The sequence below is a fragment of the Silurus meridionalis genome, chromosome 4 (genome assembly GCF_014805685.1).
Source record: "Silurus meridionalis isolate SWU-2019-XX chromosome 4, ASM1480568v1, whole genome shotgun sequence".
Lineage (NCBI taxonomy): Eukaryota > Metazoa > Chordata > Actinopteri > Siluriformes > Siluridae > Silurus > Silurus meridionalis.
In genome coordinates, this window is record NC_060887.1 from 12,498,847 (window position 1) to 12,520,462 (window position 21,616).

At 39.1% G+C, this 21,616-nt stretch overlaps 1 protein-coding gene across 6 annotated transcripts in view; it reads left to right on the top strand.

The window, feature by feature from the left end:
- The first annotated feature begins 446 nt into the window (after positions 1-446).
- The window catches only part of cicb (capicua transcriptional repressor b), a 50,959-nt gene continuing 29,789 nt past the window's right edge, over positions 447-21,616 (top strand). For 2 of the 6 annotated variants that reach the window (XM_046846260.1, XM_046846262.1), the window contains exons 1-2: positions 449-672; positions 9,489-13,233. In XM_046846260.1, coding sequence (XP_046702216.1) covers positions 9,603-13,233 — 3,631 coding nt within the window. In that variant the 5' untranslated portion in view covers positions 449-672; positions 9,489-9,602. Of the gene's footprint in view, positions 673-3,778; positions 3,846-9,488; positions 13,234-21,616 lie in introns of all 6 variants that reach the window. The other 4 variants (XM_046846263.1, XM_046846265.1, XM_046846261.1 and 1 more) reach the window with 3 other exon arrangements.

The window sequence follows — 21,616 nt, forward strand, 5'->3', positions numbered from 1 at the left end:
TCAAGTGAGTTCCATACACTCAGGTTTGATAAAGATATACACATTTAAGTACAGGGAATCCAAAGGAAACACACACACACACACACACACACACACACACACACACACACACACACACTGCGCCGTAAACATTGCCCCGCTATGAGCGAGAGCGACGTGAAAATCTCACGCAGCGCCCCATTGGTCAACGCAACCTCCGAGCGCCTCCCCCTTGCGCCCGCCCCCTTTCTGTTCCTATGGTTCCCGGCACTCTCACTGGATACTGTCCACTTTGTGGCCCAAACGCCGACGCGGGCCCCGATTGGCTCCGCTCGCACGCCACTCGTGGCTGCTTTGACAACTCGGGCCACCCCGCGGTAGCTTCTCGCGCGCCCATTGGCTACTGTATCCGTCGGCGCCCTCCGATTGGTCGAGCGGCCCAGCTGTTAGTGGTTCATTCACCATTTTGTGACTGTAGTGGAAAAGGGACGCGGAGAGTTTTTTTCCCCCTGCCTTCTTCCCAGTGCCTCTCGGAGTTCGTTCGTGTGAGGAGGAAAAGATGCCCGAGCGGATCGGGGAGGAAAGTTAAATGCCGGGGACAGAGATCGTTTCTGGACGCCACTTGGACATTGCAGAAGACTCAGAGGCTGCAGGTCGGAGCGGGGAGGTTTCTTCCGATTTTTGCGTACTCGGGTGAGTTAGTGCAACACGATTTATTTAATGATCGACTAGCTTCTGATCGTATTTGGGAGAATGAATGAGTGGCGTGGGGAATCAACAAAAAGAAAAGGAAGTAAGAAAAGATGAGAAGAACGCATAGAGGAGATGAGATGAGATGAGAGGAGAGGGGGTGGGGATGCAATTTAAACTTTGTCTGATGTTGTAAAAGCAACGTTTTGGCCACAGAGAAGCTCGAGAACAATTAAATAAGCAGTCACTTCCTGTCTTTTCGGGGTTTTTTTTATTATACGAACACTAATATCGTAAAAACTCCCGATCCCCGCACTCGCGCGCTGCCGAGGCGCACCGGCTGCCCTCGGCCGCTTCTGCTTCTGTTCACACACACACACACACACACACACACACACACACACACGCACACACACTCTACTTGTACGCCAAAAAAAACACTTTTTCCCCCACCGAATTGGACTATAATTCAATAAGCTGTGAACAGTCGTACACACACACACACAGTGAACAGTCGTACACACACACACACACACACACATATATGTATACGGGTGTGCGCGCGCTTCCACGGCACTAAAGGTGCTCATGACCTGCTGCGTACTGGCGCGTTGCATAAACATCATTTGCAACTTTACTACGTGCACGAAGGAGCTCTCTCTCTCTCTCTCTCTCTCTCTCTCTCTCTGTCTCTCTCACAGTGTGTGTGTGTGTGTGTGTGTGTGTGTGTGTGTGTGTGTGTGTGTGTGCGCGCGAGCCGAGCTTGCTGCATAGTACCATGGCAAAAAGCACCAGAAATCCAATCACCATGTTTAATCATGATGTTTGCATGTTTCACAAGGTCCTCCATGACATCCTAAATCTATGGGAAAACGGCACCTGGCTTGCTTCCTGTGTAAGGAGTATTCCTGTGACATTGGGGAAGGAGCTGTAGTACTACAGCCCCCTGTGTGTGTGTGTATGTGTGTGTGTGTGTGTGTGTGTGTGTGTTTCATGCGCAATCTGAGTTGTGAGTTGCCTTTATTTCTATCTGTATTAAAAAAAAAACATTCAAGAATCCAATACTGCCAAGCTTTACATTACTCATTAAGAGCCAAAGCATCCTTCTATCACATTTTTTTTGGAAAGCTATATAAAGCGTTAACTTCTTTTATTCTTGGTTGCATTAGTGAGAACCTCCAGATGGAAAAAAGATTGTTTTAGTGCTGTCAACCTTTTAACCGTTTTCCTGGTTTCTATCCCGTAAAACAGACACATGGAAATCGGTGTGAAAGGCTTATACGTTCTGCAGTCTGCTGTGAGCAGGGTCTCTCTCCATAATGATGGCTGTGGAAATAAAAAAGAAAAGGAGGCAACGAGATGTTTATTTCTCTCGCTTTTCAGTCGGAAAAGGAGCTCGACCTGCTTCAGGACCTTTGTATGTTATCGGTGTCGGATTGATAACTGACGCGTATCTTCTGCGAGGTCGATGGTGGCTGTTGAGTCACAGGGCTTGGAGATATTTAGGGGGGGAACGTGCACGGACGGAACAATATATCTCTGCTGTGTCACACACATATGCTCCCCGTGCTGGGGATGCTGTCTGTACTTGGGTAGCTGTAGGCCCAGGGAGGGTCAGGAGGTGACTCCAGGAGTCAAGAGTGTAGGAAATGTTCTGGAAAAGTTGAGTTCCAGGGCACTCTATATGTCACCTGCTGACTTTTTAAAAACAAAAAACAAGCAGAGTAGTAGTTCTAGAACTGACTCATCTAGGATGGTGCACGGGTTTCAGAATACTAGAGCTGGAAATGAGTGAAATAAGTAAGCAATAGGAATAGATGTGGTTCGGAAGGTGCTGCTGGAGCACAGGTGCATGCTCCAGTTCAGGAGAATCAACCTGCACTGCTGCAGACCTGCAACCTGCGCCCTGCTCCGTGGGCCAAAATGTGTTTTTGGCGTACGTGCTGATCTGCAGTGCAAACACACACACACACACACACACACACACACACACACACACACACAACCTAATCATTTACATCATACACACCATCTACACATGCACACACATTCACCATACACACCATTTACACATGCACACACATACACCATACACACCATCTACACATGCACACACATACACCATACACACCATCTACACATGCACACACATACACCATACACACCATCTACACCTGCACACACATACACATACGGGGCCCAATTGATATTTAATTTTAGAGTTACTTTGTCGAGCACAGCATGGAGCTGTTGTGATTACAGCGAAGGTGCCGGCATTTCTTGCCTTCTGCATCGTGTTGTGTGTGTGTGTTCGTGCGCATGTTCTGAAGTAGCAGTCAGGAAGCGCACTATCAACACTCATTTTCAGGTTCAATATGCTCGCACCACAGTAGGTTGGCAGAAACGAATCACAACTCTGTCCACTTTTTCCACATATTTGAATCGCTCTTGAGGTGAGAAGTCTGGCCTGTGCATTCTTGGCTGTCATAGTCTTACAAAACAGTGTGTGTGTGTGTGTGTGTGTGTGTGTGTGTGTGTGTATGTGTGTATGTGTGTGTGTGTGTATGTGTGTGTGTGTGTATGTGTGTGTGTGTGTGTGTGTGTGTGTGTGCTGCAGTGATGCACTGCAAAGAAATGACCAAGGTCCAATTTTGTTTATTTGTACATTATAATTGTACATTACAGATGTTAGGGACGGCCCCATTTCAGGTTACATTGTTATTGGGTTTTAATTTATTTATTTGCTTGTACATTTATTTTTGTTTGTTTGTTTCAACACAGAACATCTCGAGTGCGAAGTGAGTAAGCTCGACTGGAGCTTACATCCGCACCTAAGGTCAGACCTTTGGTCGTTTATTCCGATATGGATTTCCGTAATTGTTAAAGGGCGTCTTTGTCCATGCTTTTAATACCGACCACAACAAGGGCTGATTAATTCACTTACAGATAATTCATCTGTCCTGTGATAACTGCTGCGTGTGTGTGAAAGTGTGAGTGTGTGTGCTGATAATTCTGTGTCATATGATTGTACAGTCGAGGTCAGTGATATATATACATATATATTTTTTATTTTTTATTTATTTATTTATTTTTTGTGCATTTAACATAGAATGTTGGAATAAGGTGATGAAAGGAAAACACTGCGTTCTGATGCTTTGGTCAACTCGTTGATGTGTGTAAGTAGTCAGTTTTGTTACCATAATCATAATCTTGTCTCAACTAAACACAGCTAATACACTCTATCTATCTATCTATCTATCTATCTATCTATCTATCTATCTATCTATCTATCTATCTATCTATCTCTCTCTCTCTCTCTCTATATATATATATATATATATATATATATATATATATATATATATATATATATATATATATATATATATATGCACTTATTGTTAAAAAAAAATCAAATCGAGTCAGAAAAAAATATACATGAACCATTGCTGATTTGTTTCCGTGTCCGAAGTATAGACACGCAGATGTGCGCACACACACACCATGCAGTCAGCAACTCGATCCTCTCACACATGTAACGCATCCGAGTCCTTATTTTTTTCCCCCCAAAGTGGAAATTCAAAATAATTGTGATGAAGTGTTTTGTAAATGTAATGTAATTTTAAACGAATCTGTATATTTTTGGAGCAAAAAAAATAAATAAAAAAATACAGGACTGATTATTGACATGGAACAGGAGATGATTATATTTGTATTTGTTAGATCAAATGAGAATTTTTATGTATTCAGTTGTTAATGACTCAATGTGAAAATAAATACAAAATGCTGCAGTAAGAGATTTTGTAAATACAAACAGATTAGGAAAGGAAATGTTTCTCGAGAAGTAATCTCAATGTTAATAAGTACATATTTTTTATAACTGGAAATATAATGTGCATTATATTGTTATACACTGGACAAAATGCAAAATATATATGGACAAAAGTATTGGGACACCTGCCATTTCTTGACCCCCAGCCATATGTGGTTATTCGCTAAACTGTTACCACAAGCTTGGAGGTGCACATTTGTATAGGATGTATTTGAATGAGGAAGCATTTAATTTTCCCTTCACTTGAAGTAGGAGACCTTTTCCAGTATGACAATGCCCCTGTGCAAAAAGCCAGCTCCATGATCATATTGTTTATATGGGTTGGAGTGGAAGATCTCATGCTATAGAGCTTAGACCTCAACCCTACTGAACACTTTTTGGATGAATTGGAATGCTGGCTGCACACCAGGCCTCCTCACCTCACCTACATCAGTACCTGACTTTACCAAAACTCTTGTGGCTGAATGAACACAAATCTCCACAAGCACACTCTTAAATCAAGTGGAACATCTTCCCAGAAGCGTGGAGATTATTATAACAGCAAAAGGAGACTAAATGTGGAATCAGATGTTCAAAAAGCATCTACAATTCAATATCAACTTTTGTCCATATGCTGCATTTTTACTTTTATTGTTTTAAATGACATCCTTTATAACATGAGCTTTTTATTTATTGATTGTTATAATTATCATACAATATTATTAAAGTTAGATAGAAATTATATTAGTAGGCATATACTGCTGTTGAGGTAAAAAGAAGCAATTTTTTTTATAATTTATAATTACAGTATTATTATTTATTTGCTCATTTATTATTGTTTTTTTTAACAAATTATAATTCTTTTCTTTTACATATTATTTATTGATTTACTGGCGTGAGTATGATGTTGACTGACTCGCATGCTCGTGCACACGAACCCCACTCACCAATGATCTCAATTCATGTCTCCGTAATGCCTGTGACATTTCGCAGAACTTGGCAACTTTGCAGAAGCCTGAAGAGAGAGACCGAGAGAGGGATAGAAAGAGAGGGATAAAAAAAAAGAAAGTCACTGTGAGGATGCCAGGATCAAATCAGTACGAGGTATCGACGCTACTCATAGCCCCGATATTGCTGTTATATCATAATGAACAAATGGGATCGAGGGATCGTTCGGATACACACAGCTTTCAATTAAAAGAATGGCAGCATTTATTTAATAAATGCTGACAACAAAACATTACTTCTTGTCCTAATTTATAATCCTTTCCCCAGTTTGGCTTGTTTTTCCAGTATGCTGTAATGTGACTAAAAATTGGAGGTTTGCTTGGAAAAATGTAATAATAATAATGATGATGATAATAATAATTATAATAATTATTATTGTTATTTTTTTATCCTTATTATTTATTTATTATTTTGTTATTATCAAAACTGCAGCAACTAATAAATTTTCTTGTATATCACAATAGCCACTTCCATTCCAGAATAAGGGAATTGAGAGACACTTTTACCACAGTATGACTTGTAGTCATGTAATATGTATGTATTTAATATGTAATGCTTATGTAATACAATACAGTTCATGTTCTGACAGGAAGTCAGACCATGGTCATGGTGCTTGTTAATTTAAACTAAATTAAATAGAAATAGTCTAAATATCATTTGAGCTTAAGCACACTACAAGGACAAAAATATTGGGACACCTGACTTTTCCAGCCGTATGTGGTTCCTCCCAAAACTGTCACCACAAATTCTGAGGCACACAATTGTATATTGTATTGTGGATTGGATGTGGATGCTTTCAATTTTCCATTTACTTGAACTAGGAGACCCAAAACTGTTCCAGCATAGAAGATCTTGAGTGGCCTGCTATAGAGCTCTGACCTCAAACTCTGCAAACTCTCACCCTACATCACTTTATAAACATTCTTGTGGCTAAATGAGCAAAAAATCCCCACAAGCACACTTCAAAATCTAGTGGAACATCTTCCCAGTAGAATGGAGGTTGAACATTTGAGCAGGACTATATGTCGATCGGAATGTTTAGAGAGCACATACGAATCTTATGCTCAGGTGTCCACAAACCTTCGTCCATATTGTGTATTTTTACTCTGGTGTTTAATAGTTTAAAATGACATGCTGTTATTGAATGTCATCCTTTATAGCATGATCTTTTATCCTTTATTATTTATTATGGTGCTGTTTCAATGATTTTGCAATATTATACATGCAATATTATTAAGGTTAAATAGTATAGAAATGATTTTGGTCGGTCAGATAAATGGAGCTTATAACAGCCAAGAGGCACTAAATGGGATGTGCAAAAATCGCATGCGAATTCTATAGTCCACAAACTTTTGTCCATGTAGTGTATATTAAATCGCAGTCACAGAAAGATCAAGACTGTGTATGTCTCCATATAACCACTATTATGGCAAAGTTTCAAGAATAGACCAACTGATTTCTTTCTACACAAAACTACACAAAAGTGTACATAAAGATTTGTTGCAATTTGATGGATGTTAAAGACAAGGCCAGTCAAACACTGGTTTAATTTTTTTAACCAGACCACTGCTATTTGTAGTCATTTATTTGGTATATTTGTAAAGCATCTTTTCCTCACAAAGAGATAGAGTGTAAATCCTCACCAGTAAAAAAAAAAAAAAAAAAAGTTTTACACATTAATATACAGGAATCTCTGGTGCTAATGCAGTCAGTTACAGATCAACAGCAATCGAATTCAGCAGCATATTTCTTTAAATGTCTAAATAAGAGTTCTCACATTCTCCGTTCACAGGCATCTTGGACCATGAATCATATGTCTGTGTGTGTGTGTGTGTGTGTGTGTGTGTGTGTGTGTGTGTGAGAGAGAGAGAGAGCACTACTGGTGTATTTCCAGTTAAACACAGTACGTGCCAAGCCTTTTCACTTCCTACAATTTTGTAGGGCTGCATGGAAGCTAAATATGTTTTTCCATGAAAAAAATTGTGTGCATGTATGAGAGAGAGATAGAAAGAGAACATATTTGACATGTTTGCTATATATTGTTACATGCACATCTTTTGGTTTTTTTTTGTGTTGTTTTTTTTTTTTTTTGAGACACAAATATTTATTTTGCTTATGTGCAACAAACAGTAAAAGGCAAAAAACGAACAAGTTTTGAACAGTGAATGACTTATGTTAACATATGAAGACCTTATATAAGATGTAGTACAGGGGAGAAGATGTTAGCAGACTGTCTCACACCCACAGTCAATCATGGAGGTGGAAGCTTAATGGTTTGGGGTTGTTTTGGAGCAAGGAACAGTGGAGACTTATTGTAGGTAAAAGGAACATGGAACCAGCATGGCTACCATTCTATACTTCACCACCATGCATTTCCATCCAGACTGGGACTAATTGGAACCAACAAACAAGATGAATACCCGAAGAATATGTTTAAGCTCTGTAAGTGGAGTGTTATCTATCATTGAATGACCTGCCCAGGCACCACACCTAAATCCTATTGAACTGCTCTGGAACTGGATTGCAAGGTCAGAAAGAAATCTCCAATTGACGAAAGCATTTGGAGCAACAAGCTGTCTGGATTCCAAGTGTGTCTGAAGCTGTTTTTCTTAATTCAGGGAAATTATAGTTATATATATATATATATATATATATATATATATATATATATATATATATATATATATATATATATATTATATTAACCATGATTTCTCACACATTATCATGTATATTTCAAAGAAAAAGTGTGCCAGATAGGGTGCTAGAAGTTAGAATAAAATTTTAATATAAAAATTGTAATTAAGGTGGCCTGGCAACCAGACAAAGGGATTCAGTAGAACTGTGACATGTTACCTCCAGGTTGCTTGGCATAGCATACCAGTAAATTTTTTCTATAAAGGAATAAAGTGCAATCACAATTCATAATGTTTGATTTTTTGGTTTCGTCTACTGCAGGGTATAGTAATTTTGCATGTACGGAAATTTTAAAAAGACATTTGCACATATCTGTGTATCATTTAACATTGTATACAAGCAGGATTTTGTAACACTTTATTAGGTTTCTTATCTCAATGAAATTTTGGACTATGGATTACCGGTATATAGAAAAAATATTAACTACAACTTTTTAGATAAAAAGTGAATCAGTAGAACTGTGAAATGCTTACTCCAGTTTGCTGGGAATAAAATACCATCACATTTCCTTCTTACTTCCATTTGCCTTTTTTTTTTTAAGCAAAAGGGCAAAAGGTAAACCACAATTTATGTTTGTTCATTACATTTATTTTACAGTCTGGTAATAGTGTTATACCATCAAAAGACCTATGAGGTAAAAATTTTAGGCCTGGACAAAAACATTTGTTGGTTATTGTAGTACACAGAATGGCAAGAAGCCAGAAACATTGCCAGCGGTTGCTTAAGTAATAATGAAAAAAACTTGCTTCTTATTGTATTGTGGTTGCAAAAATATGGGTCGCACACACTTTACGTGGTCCTGTATGTAGATCTACTTTTGTTTTCGAACTGTACTGCTAGTTCTCATGTAACTCTATGTTTTCTTATGTAGCATTTTGGTCCTGGAGAAACTGTTTTGCATTTCACACTTTGTATTGTACAAATGTATATGATTGAAATAAAGCCATTTGTAATAAAGCCATTTGATTTGACTTGAGCTACCACTAAAACACACATTTATTTACGACTCTGATGTTTATCTTAAACATGATTATGATAATATCATCTCAGATAATATGAGCTGTGAATGTTTTTGAAGTTTTTTTGTTGTGTCCTGTTAATCGATAGCAGGCCAAAGAGAGTTACCATACATTCTTGGAAAAAAAAAGGGGTTTTACCTGTACCTGGTTCAGAGTAGCAGGAAGGCTTCAGGATGATAGGAAAAAGTTTGGACCCCTTTCCTCACTGCTATGTTGTTAGTTTGTCTATTTTTTTATTTTCTTTCACATATACACTAAGGCAAATTCCCTTTTTCTCATTACAGACTGTCGCAAGGTGTAATAACATCAAAGCCACTCTGAGTGAGCCCGCTTAGGAATAAGAAGAAAAGAAATCCATAATAGAAGATTACGAGATTTTTCAATAAAGGTGGACAACGATGAGATCTCTGAAAAAACAGAGAGGGCGCTCTCCTCTGTCCACACGGGCAAAAAGTGTGAGGAAGAGAGGCGATAAACATGACAGACAATCACAAACTACACCTGCTGCAGTGTCATCCCAGAAAAATGCTCCGTCCAAGTTGGACAACTCTGAAGGAAAGACAGCCAAGAGGAGCAATACTCCCAACAAGGAAGGGCTAAAAGGACAGATAAAAGGACTGTCTGTAGACGTAGACCAAGCCGAACAAATTGTAGTAAGGGTCAATAAAATGACTACTCCTGAAAATACTAACTCAAAAACACATAATATTACCATGACAAACAGTATAACCAGCAACTCACTCAGCACAAACACGGCAGCCAACAGCTCCGACAAAAGCAACTCTATTATAACCAATCATAGTCCCATCACACTCTCCAGTAGGAAAACAGCTACCTTCAAAGCCAGAGTGCCTAAGAAAAAGTATATGTATGAACATGGAACTGTCAGCCCCTCTCCAATCACTCCTCCTGTACCTTCGCTTGCACCTAATAGCAATCACCTCGGTAAACTTAGTAACTCTATTACTCCTAATAGCCTCCCTCTAGCTAATAATGTTGTGATGAAAGATGAAGATGTTGTAAAGACTGCTAACATAAACAACAACGTTTTAGCAGACTATAAAACAAGCACAGAAACCTCATCACTGAGAGGGGATGTGGGAGAGGTTATCAACGATGAAGTTCCATGTGTTACAAAAAGCCTAGTGGACCAGATGAAAACAGTTGCATTTGGAGAGGTTGCCCCAAACTCAGCTTGCTCATCGTCCACAGAAACAGCCAGTGAGAAATCTCCGGTGGTGGAGCCCTCTAATGTGTACCAAAATATAGGGACTACCTTAAACATACCAAAATACCCATTAAACAGACCACTATCCTTTGATCCACTCCTTACCCAAAACAACCAACAACCTTTGCAAGAAAGTTTTTCGGAAATAGCTGAGGCATTGGCTAAAGGACTCAAGAATCAGAGGGTGCTAGCTCGTCATCAGAGAATGAAGGAGGTAAAAGGAGAAGAGGCATTTAGCGAGTGTGTTTTTATCCGTGGTGTGGTGCGTGGGGCTACCAAAGAGCAGCTCAGTATAGAATTGCATATTGATGGGGAGGAGATGCAACTTTTGCTTCCATTTAATACACTGGTAAATCACCCAGACCAAACAATAGACCTTATTTTAGATGCCCCTCCACCAGGCCATGATCCAGTGGATGTCGGGACACATGTTTGTGTGCCTTATGGAGAAGATAAAGGAAAGGAATGGTATAGGGAAGGAGTAGTGTCACAGGTAGATTCCCATCCAGCTGTTGCTTGCCCATACAGAGTGCTACTGCAAGAAGAGAATAATCACAAAAAATCAGGAAACAAACAAGATGAAAAGCAACAGAGAACTGGAATTCAGGCTGTGTGGGTCTCCCGACAGAGCCTGCGCCTTCTTGTCCCACCATGGGAAGGCGAAGTGCAAAAGAAAGAAGAAAAAGAAAGAAGAGAAGATATGGATGTAGAGAGAGAGATGTGTCAGATTAGTAGGGGAATGACTATGGGAAGTTCTAGGCCACCTCAGAAGAATTCTGATATTGGTGGTCAACTGTATGAGGGCACACCAACTTCTTCATCTACACCCTCTCCAGCAATTTTGATGTCAAACAGTGCACTAATCATAGTGACCGGAAGAGAGGTGGCTGAAGACACAGATAAAGAAAGAGCAAAAGAAAGAGAGAGAGAAAGAAAACAACTACAGACTCCAGAGGTTGATTTGGAAGTTTTAAGGCTTAATCTGGCACCTCTTCAAGATGCAGTAGGAACTTTGGTTTCAAGAGTACCTAAATCAATCAGACCCAATGACCATAGACAACTCATTTCTAAGCCTTCTGGATACTCAAGTCCCATTTCTGTTGTCCAAGGTCTTGCTGGCACAACCTTGGGCACCCACTTGACTATTCCAATATCTGGCAGCACTCATCAACCCGCTTTGTCTGCTTTTGTTGGCTCCAATGGAGTTCCTTTGCAACCCCTTTCTACAACTGTGCTGCCCTCACCTAACTCAAAACGTTCTCTTATACCCTTGGACAAGACCTCCACTCCATCTGCCCCTACCCCAGGGAGTTCTGCCTCATCGTCTGCCTCCTCCTCACGATCACGAACTCCACTTTCTGCTGCTCAGCAAATATATAAGAAAGGTGACGTGGTGTGTACACCCAATGGTATTCGCAAAAAATTTAATGGAAAGCAGTGGCGGCGTTTATGTTCAAAGGACAGTTGCATGAAAGAGTCTCAACGTAGGGGCTACTGCTCTCGACATCTCTCCATGCGCACTAAAGAGATTGAAGGTGCAGGTGGAGAGCGGGAGCTAAAGAGAGGAGGAGGGAGTAGTTCAGGAACTGCAACCCCTTCAGACCTGCGAGGTGGGGCGAGCAGTGAGTTTGACTGGGAGGAGACATCACGAGACAGTAGTGAGACCAGCAGTCGGGGAACTGACTCGCGACCACGTCTTGTTCTTCCATCACTTTTGCCACAGGATTTTTCACGGTTTGACTTTGATGAATGTGAGGCTGCTACCATGCTAGTGTCTTTGGGAAGTTCACGATCAGGGACGCCCTCATTTTCCCCTATATCAAATCAGTCACCTTTCTCTCCGACTCCCTCTCCCTCCCCTTCTCCACTCTTTGGTTTTCGTCCTGCAAATTTTAGTCCTATTACAACTTTAACAGTCTTGCCTTCTCGTCGACACAGACATACCAGTGGTACTAGCAACTCCAAGCTTAGTACCTTAGTGGCAGAGAAGGATCGGGAGAGAATTGCATCTGGCATTGTACCACCATTCCAAACCAGTTTAACCTTTACTGTACCTGTAAGTCCTAACAAGCATAAATCAGATACCTCACAACCCACTGCTCTTGTTATGCAGGATGGCACCAAACTTGAACTGGACCATAGCACAGGAGATCTCTCAGTAGGCACTTCCTTTCATGTACTTTCTCCTTTAACAACCACTTTCTCTCACAGTAAAAGGCCCACCTCATCCACAGCTTCTTCACTCCCACCTTCTCCTTTAACCTTAGAATCAGGGGCACAACGTGCAGTCCCTCAGCAGACACTGCGAGACTCTCCAGTAATTGTACGAAATCCTGAGGTACCGTTGGCAAAATTTACAGAATGTCCACTGGTAAAGATTGCAGATAAAGATGGTATAAATCCCAAGCATGACAGCATGACTGGTGTTTTGTCTAGTGCAGGATTACAGATGCCTGTTCCAATTAATGGTGCAGCTTCCACTAATGGGGCCGTCTTATTGCATAGCCCTTCATCAACTTTGGTTCTGGTGTCTTCCATCTCTTCCCTTCCGAATTCCAACCCTACAAGCCTCACCACTCAGTCTAGCCCTACCTTGGCTTGCATATCTGTGCCCAGTCCTGCCCCTGATTCGGCTTCCTTTGGTTCAGGAGGAGGAGATCAAGGAAAGTGTGGAATAACAAAATTGCAGCAGCCAGTTCCATGTCATCCTGCCCCAACAGCTTTGTTGCCACTTTTACTTCCTGCAGAGACTTTGCATCCTGTGCCATGCAAGGACATCATTATGGGACGACCAGGAACTGGTAAGAATTTTTTATATTTTAATAGAAATTTTAAGAAGTACTTTAATATGTATTAAATGTCAACAGTTAACTAAAGGTTCATTTGTGTGACACTGGGCCAAGTGGATACTTGCACCAATACATGTTATTTAAAAAAAAATAAAAATTTATCTTGGTTTTATACTATTATTTTTTTATACTATTGTAAGGGTATATGTATCTAATTACTTATGCTATATCTAATGTATAGTAATTGTTGTTGGTGGCTTATTTTGGTAGTGGAAGCTCCATTTCTTTTCATATCGTGGAAGTGGTAGATCAGTGGTTAAGGCTTATGGATTGGAATGGCAGGATACAAGCCCCAGTGTTGCCAAGCTGCAAGGCCCTTAACCCTCTGTGTTCCAGGGGTGCTGTATCATGGCTAACCCTGTGCTCTGACACCAGTTTTCTAACATAGCTGGTATATTTGAAGAAAGAATTTTGCTGTGCTGTAATGTACAGATGAAAAGTAAAAAACCTTTACTATTTGATATACAGAGTATGCGCTATATGTGGCATATTTGACAGCAAAGAAAAAATACAAATTGTAAAATAAATAAATAAATATATAATCATACACAGATTAATATACTGTAAATTAATAAGGATAACAGAGTGAATTATAGATACAATCTTATATTACTATTAAATTAGTGAAATTAATAATTATTTATTTGACTATTTTACCATGAAGATGGATTTAGACCTTAATTAATGCAAACAGTTTGCTACAATAGGTTAGTTCTGCAACTGCCATGAACAGATTTGCATTCAAGCAACCATCAATGAACAGATTATGACCTCAGCAATGATGGAGCTATAATGAACATTCAGTGTCAGTAAGATGAGGATGGGTTCCGTTTTTATGTCTGGCTACTTTATTACACTAAATTGTATATTCTTAATCTATTTATTCTGTAAAGCTGCTTTGGGACAAAGTCTATTGTTAAAAGTGCTATACAAATAAAATTGTATTGAATGGAATTGGATTGGATTGAGTTTATGTTAAAGCAGGAGATGCAAATGTAACCGGTCGTGTTCAGTTCTGACGGGTGCTCGTGTTCTTTGCATTGTGTTGTGGAATGACGAGTCGTTACAGGGTCGCAGCAGTACTGGAGAGTTTATTTTTGCCAACACTCAAACAATTCTGGAAGGAATAAAGAAAGAAACAAAATAAACGTGGCTGCTTCGCCAGCTTTACTACCTGCACAAATCAAATTGTAGCCATTAACTCGCTAGCATCACTAAGCCTACCCACAGCACACGCTGATTCGGCTCGCTGTACTCGGCAAATAATTCGCTTAATCCTCCCCATCCATCCACAAATCACTTTACAAATCACAAAATACTTTAATGACACTTTTAACAACAATACTTGAACATGTCATGAATTAAATTTACATTTTGAAAAACTTTTATTTTACTTTTTATTTTTCTTTAGCCAAGATGGAGTAGGTTCCATTTCGACATTGACACTGCACTGATATACAACCCCAGCAGATTAGTTGTTCACTGTAAGGCAAGGTGTGGACCTGTGAAGATTCTCTGCATGCATGTTCACTTATAACTAGTTTAGTCAACAATATTTTCTTGTCTCTACTGATAGCCTACCAGCACTTTTTATATCATTTTCCCATTACAATAATTAGCATTAGCATTGTTTTTGTACATAGTGTACAGCAGATTTTATTTTTATTACTTTGCCTGGCAAAATAAAATTTATTTGAGTGTCTGGGTGGACTAAAGAAGAACTTGAGGAATAGACAGAGTACCCTTACTCTAAAATATCTTCAGGGTTAGAACTAGCTTAGTGCTTACCATAGCTTATTCATAGCTTGGCATGCGCAGAGCCAGTGTCGTTCCTTGATAATGCAGAGGCCTGAGTAGAACGTGGTGTTTAACTGGTAGGCTATTGTCAGACTGGATGAGCCTTCGGGATGCAGGTATAGAGGTACCATTTATCAGCTACTTACCATCCTATGCAGAGAGTTGACATAAGCATAATCTGCCTATGTGATTGGGAGGGAAAAGAGAATGACATGATGTATGAACATCTCATGTTTCAATGCAGGAATAATAAAGAGGTTTGGAGATTTGGACGGATTGGCAACTTTTCGGATTTTCTCCACAGAAAAATCAATTCAGAAATAGAGAGAAAGAAATGGTTTTACTCCACACATCCTGAGGAGTCGTCTGCATATGAGAGAGAGCGACAGACTTAATCTTAATACTGGGCAGCAGTTCTAATGAAACAAAATATGGCCGGAATCCAGTTGCGCTCTACGACTAATGGTCATAATATTTAAAAAAAAGGGCACTCACTAAGAAAGAAAGGACTGAAATTTCATCCACATAGTCAAATATATAGTGCACACAGGTAAGGAATAGAAAGGGAAAGGGTTAAATAGAACATAAAATAGAATTGAAATGTGGTCACATTTATATATAACAAAATTGGAGAGTTTTTTTTTTACATGACATAAAACCTTGGTATATGTTTTAAATATTGCCACATTCCAGCTGAATTGTATTTTTCAAGATGACAAAAAAACAAATTCATGATCTGTGTCTCTGCATAATCAAGAACAAATCTTGCAAAATGGTAGGCAGTACATGCTTTCCATGTGTGATCACATCAGAAATAGACATAAGGTAGGTGGCTGGTTAAATTAAAGAAGAAATAAATTTTTTTTCTAATGGCAGCTTAATTATCCTGGTTGTTCTGACGCACCATTTATGTGGGAATGCTGTATTCATACACTATATGGACAAAGGTTTGTTGCCATCCAACAATTTAATTTGAGCTTTTTGAATTCCCTATTTTGGATCCTATATGTCAGAGGTCTTCAACTAAAATTGCTTAAGGTCCAGTAAATGAATCCTCCTTGCCAGCTGATTATATACCTAAAAACATGAATTGATGCTTTTTGCCAGATTAGAGAAATGAGTGTAGACAACATTTTTATTGGACAAATTATAGATAAAAAATTTAAAAATAAATAAATAAATAAAAGAAAAGGCTTAAAGTGTTTTTTTTTGTTTGTTTCTGCTGAAATGAGATCACAGATCATAAGTAACGAACGCATTCCTCACTTGGTAAAAAAGAGAAATAAAAAAATCTCATATTACATTTTAACTTTACACTTATTGTCTCTATCTAACTAAATGTATCTAATGTTTAAGATTGCTCTCTTGTCTCTATGCTTCAAGTTGGTAAAATATCATCAGCAAAATCATTCAGAGACACAAACAGGCAAAAAATAAAGTGCCAGTGTTGAAAAAATGCAAAAGTGCAAAAAACATTTGATCTGTTCATTTGTACAGTTCCTTTACATCCCTAAAAATGTTAATAACCTCAAATGAAAATTAAATAAAATCGTCATTTAGACTGAACTGAGTTGAACTTATAGGTGGAAGCATCTCGAAAAACTCGGTTTCCAGCATCAATTTTCCTTATTTTCAAGATTGCCATTGTTTTTCACTCACTGAAAGTTTTATCTGTTCTTGCATCGCTCATTGCTGCCTTCATTGCACGCACAACTGCATGTCTGATCGTAGCAACAGTGCGCATAGTAACTGTAGTAGCGACCCAAACGGCTTACTGAGCTGACCTTGGTGTGCCTGATATAAATTAGATTTTATTAGAAAATAGCGTTTGGCATATATTTATTCTGTTATGTGAAAAGGCATTTGCGGGCTAGACCCATCTTGCCGTACAGATTCAGACCGAAGTCCGCCAGTTGGTGACCCCTGCAATATGCTGTTGCAATAACTGCCATGCCATTCTTCTGGAAAGATGCTCCATTAGTTTTAGGAGTGTGCTTGTGTAAATTCTGTGCTCATTCACCTACAAGGGTGTTAGCAAAGTCATGTACTGATGTAAGTGAGGTGAGCCAGCATTCAATGTTCATCCCAAAGGTTCAATAAGGTTGAGGTCAGAGCTCTATAACTCCAACCCATGTAAACCATTGGTGCTGGTTTTGTGGCAAAGACATCTCGTTCAAATGTGTGCCTCCGGTTTTGTGGTAATAGTTCGGGAAAGACCCACATATGTCTGGAAAAATCAGGTGTCCCAATACATTTGGTGTGCTAAATTTATTCAAGAAAGATTGAGTACCTCAATTCAAAATTATATTTTATACAGTGCATTGAGTTAATAGGAGAATGAGGACAAAGTGTTTTTATTTCCAACTCGAAACTTATAAAATGATGTGAATTTTATTAAAGATTGCGTCCTTGCAAAAGCGTATGCCTTTCTCCTAGTCTTCCTCATCTCCTCGTCTGACCCAGTCTCTGTATTCCTGTCCTCGTCTTGCTTCTCTCGTTCCTTTCTTTGATTCCTCCAGCCTTGTGCACCGTACAGCAGTTAGCAACAAAGGCCTCTTTTAGTTACTATTTTTTATTAAAGTGTGCGTTCCTGTGTCCAGTCATCCTGTTTGGAAGCTGATCAGCTGAAGCGTGGTTGGCATGCGCAGCCATTTCTTACAATCAATTATTAGAATGCATTATCACACTTCAGACATGAGTTTGTGTTTGGCTCTTTGTTTTAGTGTGGAGTAAAATAGAATTGCTTCTATACTACATATACATTGATATTACATTACAACCTCATTTCGTAAATTTTTTTTTAGCCGTTTAGAAATAAGCTGAACTATATAGCCAAAGATATCGGGACACCTGTCTTCCCAGAAGATTAGAGGTTATATTGTAACAGTGAATGGAGATTTAATGTGGGATTTTCAAAACACACAAATGAATCTTCCGGTCAGTTGTCCACAAACTTTTGGACATTTAGTGTATTTGGTGTCTTGGTTAGGCCAGAGTTCATTGGCATTTTTGTATGTATTTTTTGTTTCACTGTTCTAAATTGACAGAATGCACAGGGATTCAAAGTGTGCTTAAAGATTGATCACTTTACTTCATGGATTTTTTTTTTGCATGTACATTTGCAGTGAAAAAACAAAACAAAAAAAAAACCCAAATGTGTTTCTGCTGAATTAAAAAGACAAGTGAACTTCTGGTATTGAGAATTCTCCGGAAAGAGTCACATAAGAGAGTTTATTTATTCAGCATCCGTTAATTAGTGTTTTTATGTTTTATTATACTACATTTTTATTCCACATAAATGTTTCATAATGAATACAAGTGTTCATTCTTTCGTATTGCTTTTCGTTGCCATCACTTCAGTGAATCCTCTTAAGATGACAAATTTAATGACAGTTTGATGTTTAATTTTCAGACAAATCATAGTTTGTAATCGTCCACTTTGTGTGAATAATTTTCTACACAATAACAATAACGACACAATTACTTTTATAAAAGTTTGTGGACACCTAATATGGATCTGGGTTGGTTTGAGTCTCTGAGTTTATTTGAAGGGAAAATGTGATTGTGTGCCTCCAAATTTGTAATAACAGTTTGGGGAAGAACCATATATGGATGAAAAAGGCAGGCGTCCCAATACTTTTGTCAATTGAAGTGTATTTAAAATGTCAGCTTTAAGAAGAAATTCTGTGCTTCACTCCTACGTGGACATGTTTAACCTGTTTCAATCGAGGTTTAGATCTGAGCGTTGTTGTGCCAGTCCTTCGTCTTGCTCATCTTCAGTCTTTAGGATGAAATTGTTTGCTCATTTTTTCTAACACAGTTCCAGCTGAAAAAACCCTTAAAGCTCAAAGTCATGGCAAAAAATTGGAAACACATCTTTTGATACAATTTGATATTCTCATAAAAATTAAGAAAGCAAAATATACCAGAGGGTTGAAATTAATAATTTGATCCATCTGTTAAAAGAGGATACAAGTGTAGTCTCGGGTCTATCTGTTGATTCCATGCGATATTAAATCAGTTTAACATCTGTTTATACTCACAAAATTCGTACACAGGGTATTTCACATTTCAGTTCGAATTCCATTGAAATGCTTTCCGATCTGTAATTAAAAATAAGGGGGAAAAAATGATTTATACCTATGAATAGAAGATAGAAATTAAATATAACAGAATATTAAAAAATATACAGTAATATATAACTGCAATGGAATAAGAAGTATTATTTTGAGAGGATTTGTGGCTTGTATGTGTTTTTCTTTGTATTGAAACATTTCTTGGAGGAATTACAGAGTTGAGTTTTTCAAGCACACCATTTTTCCATTTGTGTGTGTGTGTGACAGAGAGAGCGAGAGAGAACGAGGATTCTCTGTTGGCAACACAATATTCCCTTGCCCATGCTCCTCATTGATAACACATTATTTAGCGAGCACCTGTGGGTGTGGGTGTAGGTGTGCTGTGGGATTTTGCGAGAGGATTTGTGGCTTGTATGTGTTTTTCTTTGTATTGAAACATTTCTTGGAGGAATTACAGAGTTGAGTTTTTCAAGCACACCATTTTTCCATTTGTGTGTGTGTGTGTGTGACAGAGAGAGCGAGAGAGAACGAGGATTCTCTGTTGGCAACACAATATTCCCTTGCCCATGCTCCTCATTGATAACACATTATTTAGCGAGCACCTGTGGGTGTGGGTGTGGGTGTGGTGTGGGTGTGGGTGTGGGTGTAGGTGTGCTGTGGGATTTTGAGAGGATTTGTGGCTTGTATGTGTTTTTCTTTGTATTGAAACATTTCTTGGAGGAATTACAGAGTTGAGTTTTTCAAGCACACCATTTTTCCATTTGTGTGTGTGTGTGACAGAGAGAGCGAGAGAGAACGAGGATTCTCTGTTGGCAACACAATATTCCCTTGCCCATGCTCCTCATTGATAACACATTATTTAGCGAGCACCTGTGGGTGTGGGTGTAGGTGTGCTGTGGGATTTTGAGAGGATTTGTGGCTTGTATGTGTTTTTCTTTGTATTGAAACATTTCTTGGAGGAATTACAGAGTTGAGTTTTTCAAGCACACCATTTTTCCATTTGTGTGTGTGTGTGACAGAGAGAGCGAGAGAGAACGAGGATTCTCTGTTGGCAACACAATATTCCCTTGCCCATGCTCCTCATTGATAACACATTATTTAGCGAGCACCTGTGGGTGTGGGTGTAGGTGTGCTGTGGGATTTTGAGAGGATTTGTGGCTTGTATGTGTTTTTCTTTGTATTGAAACATTTCTTGGAGGAATTACAGAGTTGAGTTTTTCAAGCACACCATTTTTCCATTTGTGTGTGTGTGTGACAGAGAGAGCGAGAGAGAACGAGGATTCTCTGTTGGCAACACAATATTCCCTTGCCCATGCTCCTCATTGATAACACATTATTTAGCGAGCACCTGTGGGTGTGGGTGTAGGTGTGCTGTGGGATTTTGAGAGGATTTGTGGCTTGTATGTGTTTTTCTTTGTATTGAAACATTTCTTGGAGGAATTACAGAGTTGAGTTTTTCAAGCACACCATTTTTCCATTTGTGTGTGTGTGTGACAGAGAGAGCGAGAGAGAACGAGGATTCTCTGTTGGCAACACAATATTCCCTTGCCCATGCTCCTCATTGATAACACATTATTTAGCGAGCACCTGTGGGTGTGGGTGTAGGTGTGCTGTGGGATTTTGCGAGAGGATTTGTGGCTTGTATGTGTTTTTCTTTGTATTGAAACATTTCTTGGAGGAATTACAGAGTTGAGTTTTTCAAGCACACCATTTTTCCATTTGTGTGTGTGTGTGACAGAGAGAGCGAGAGAGAACGAGGATTCTCTGTTGGCAACACAATATTCCCTTGCCCATGCTCCTCATTGATAACACATTATTTAGCGAGCACCTGTGGGTGTGGGTGTAGGTGTGCTGTGGGATTTTGAGAGGATTTGTGGCTTGTATGTGTTTTTCTTTGTATTGAAACATTTCTTGGAGGAATTACAGAGTTGAGTTTTTCAAGCACACCATTTTTCCATTTGTGTGTGTGTGTGACAGAGAGAGAGCGAGAGAGAGAACGAGGATTCTCTGTTGGCAACACAATATTCCCTTGCCCATGCTCCTCATTGATAACACATTATTTAGCGAGCACCTGTGGGTGTGGGTGTAGGTGTGCTGTGGGATTTTGAGAGGATTTGTGGCTTGTATGTGTTTTTCTTTGTATTGAAACATTTCTTGGAGGAATTACAGAGTTGAGTTTTTCAAGCACACCATTTTTCCATTTGTGTGTGTGTGTGACAGAGAGAGAGCGAGAGAGAACGAGGATTCTCTGTTGGCAACACAATATTCCCTTGCCCATGCTCCTCATTGATAACACATTATTTAGCGAGCACCTGTGGGTGTGGGTGTAGGTGTGCTGTGGGATTTTGAGAGGATTTGTGGCTTGTATGTGTTTTTCTTTGTATTGAAACATTTCTTGGAGGAATTACAGAGTTGAGTTTTTCAAGCACACCATTTTTCCATTTGTGTGTGTGTGTGACAGA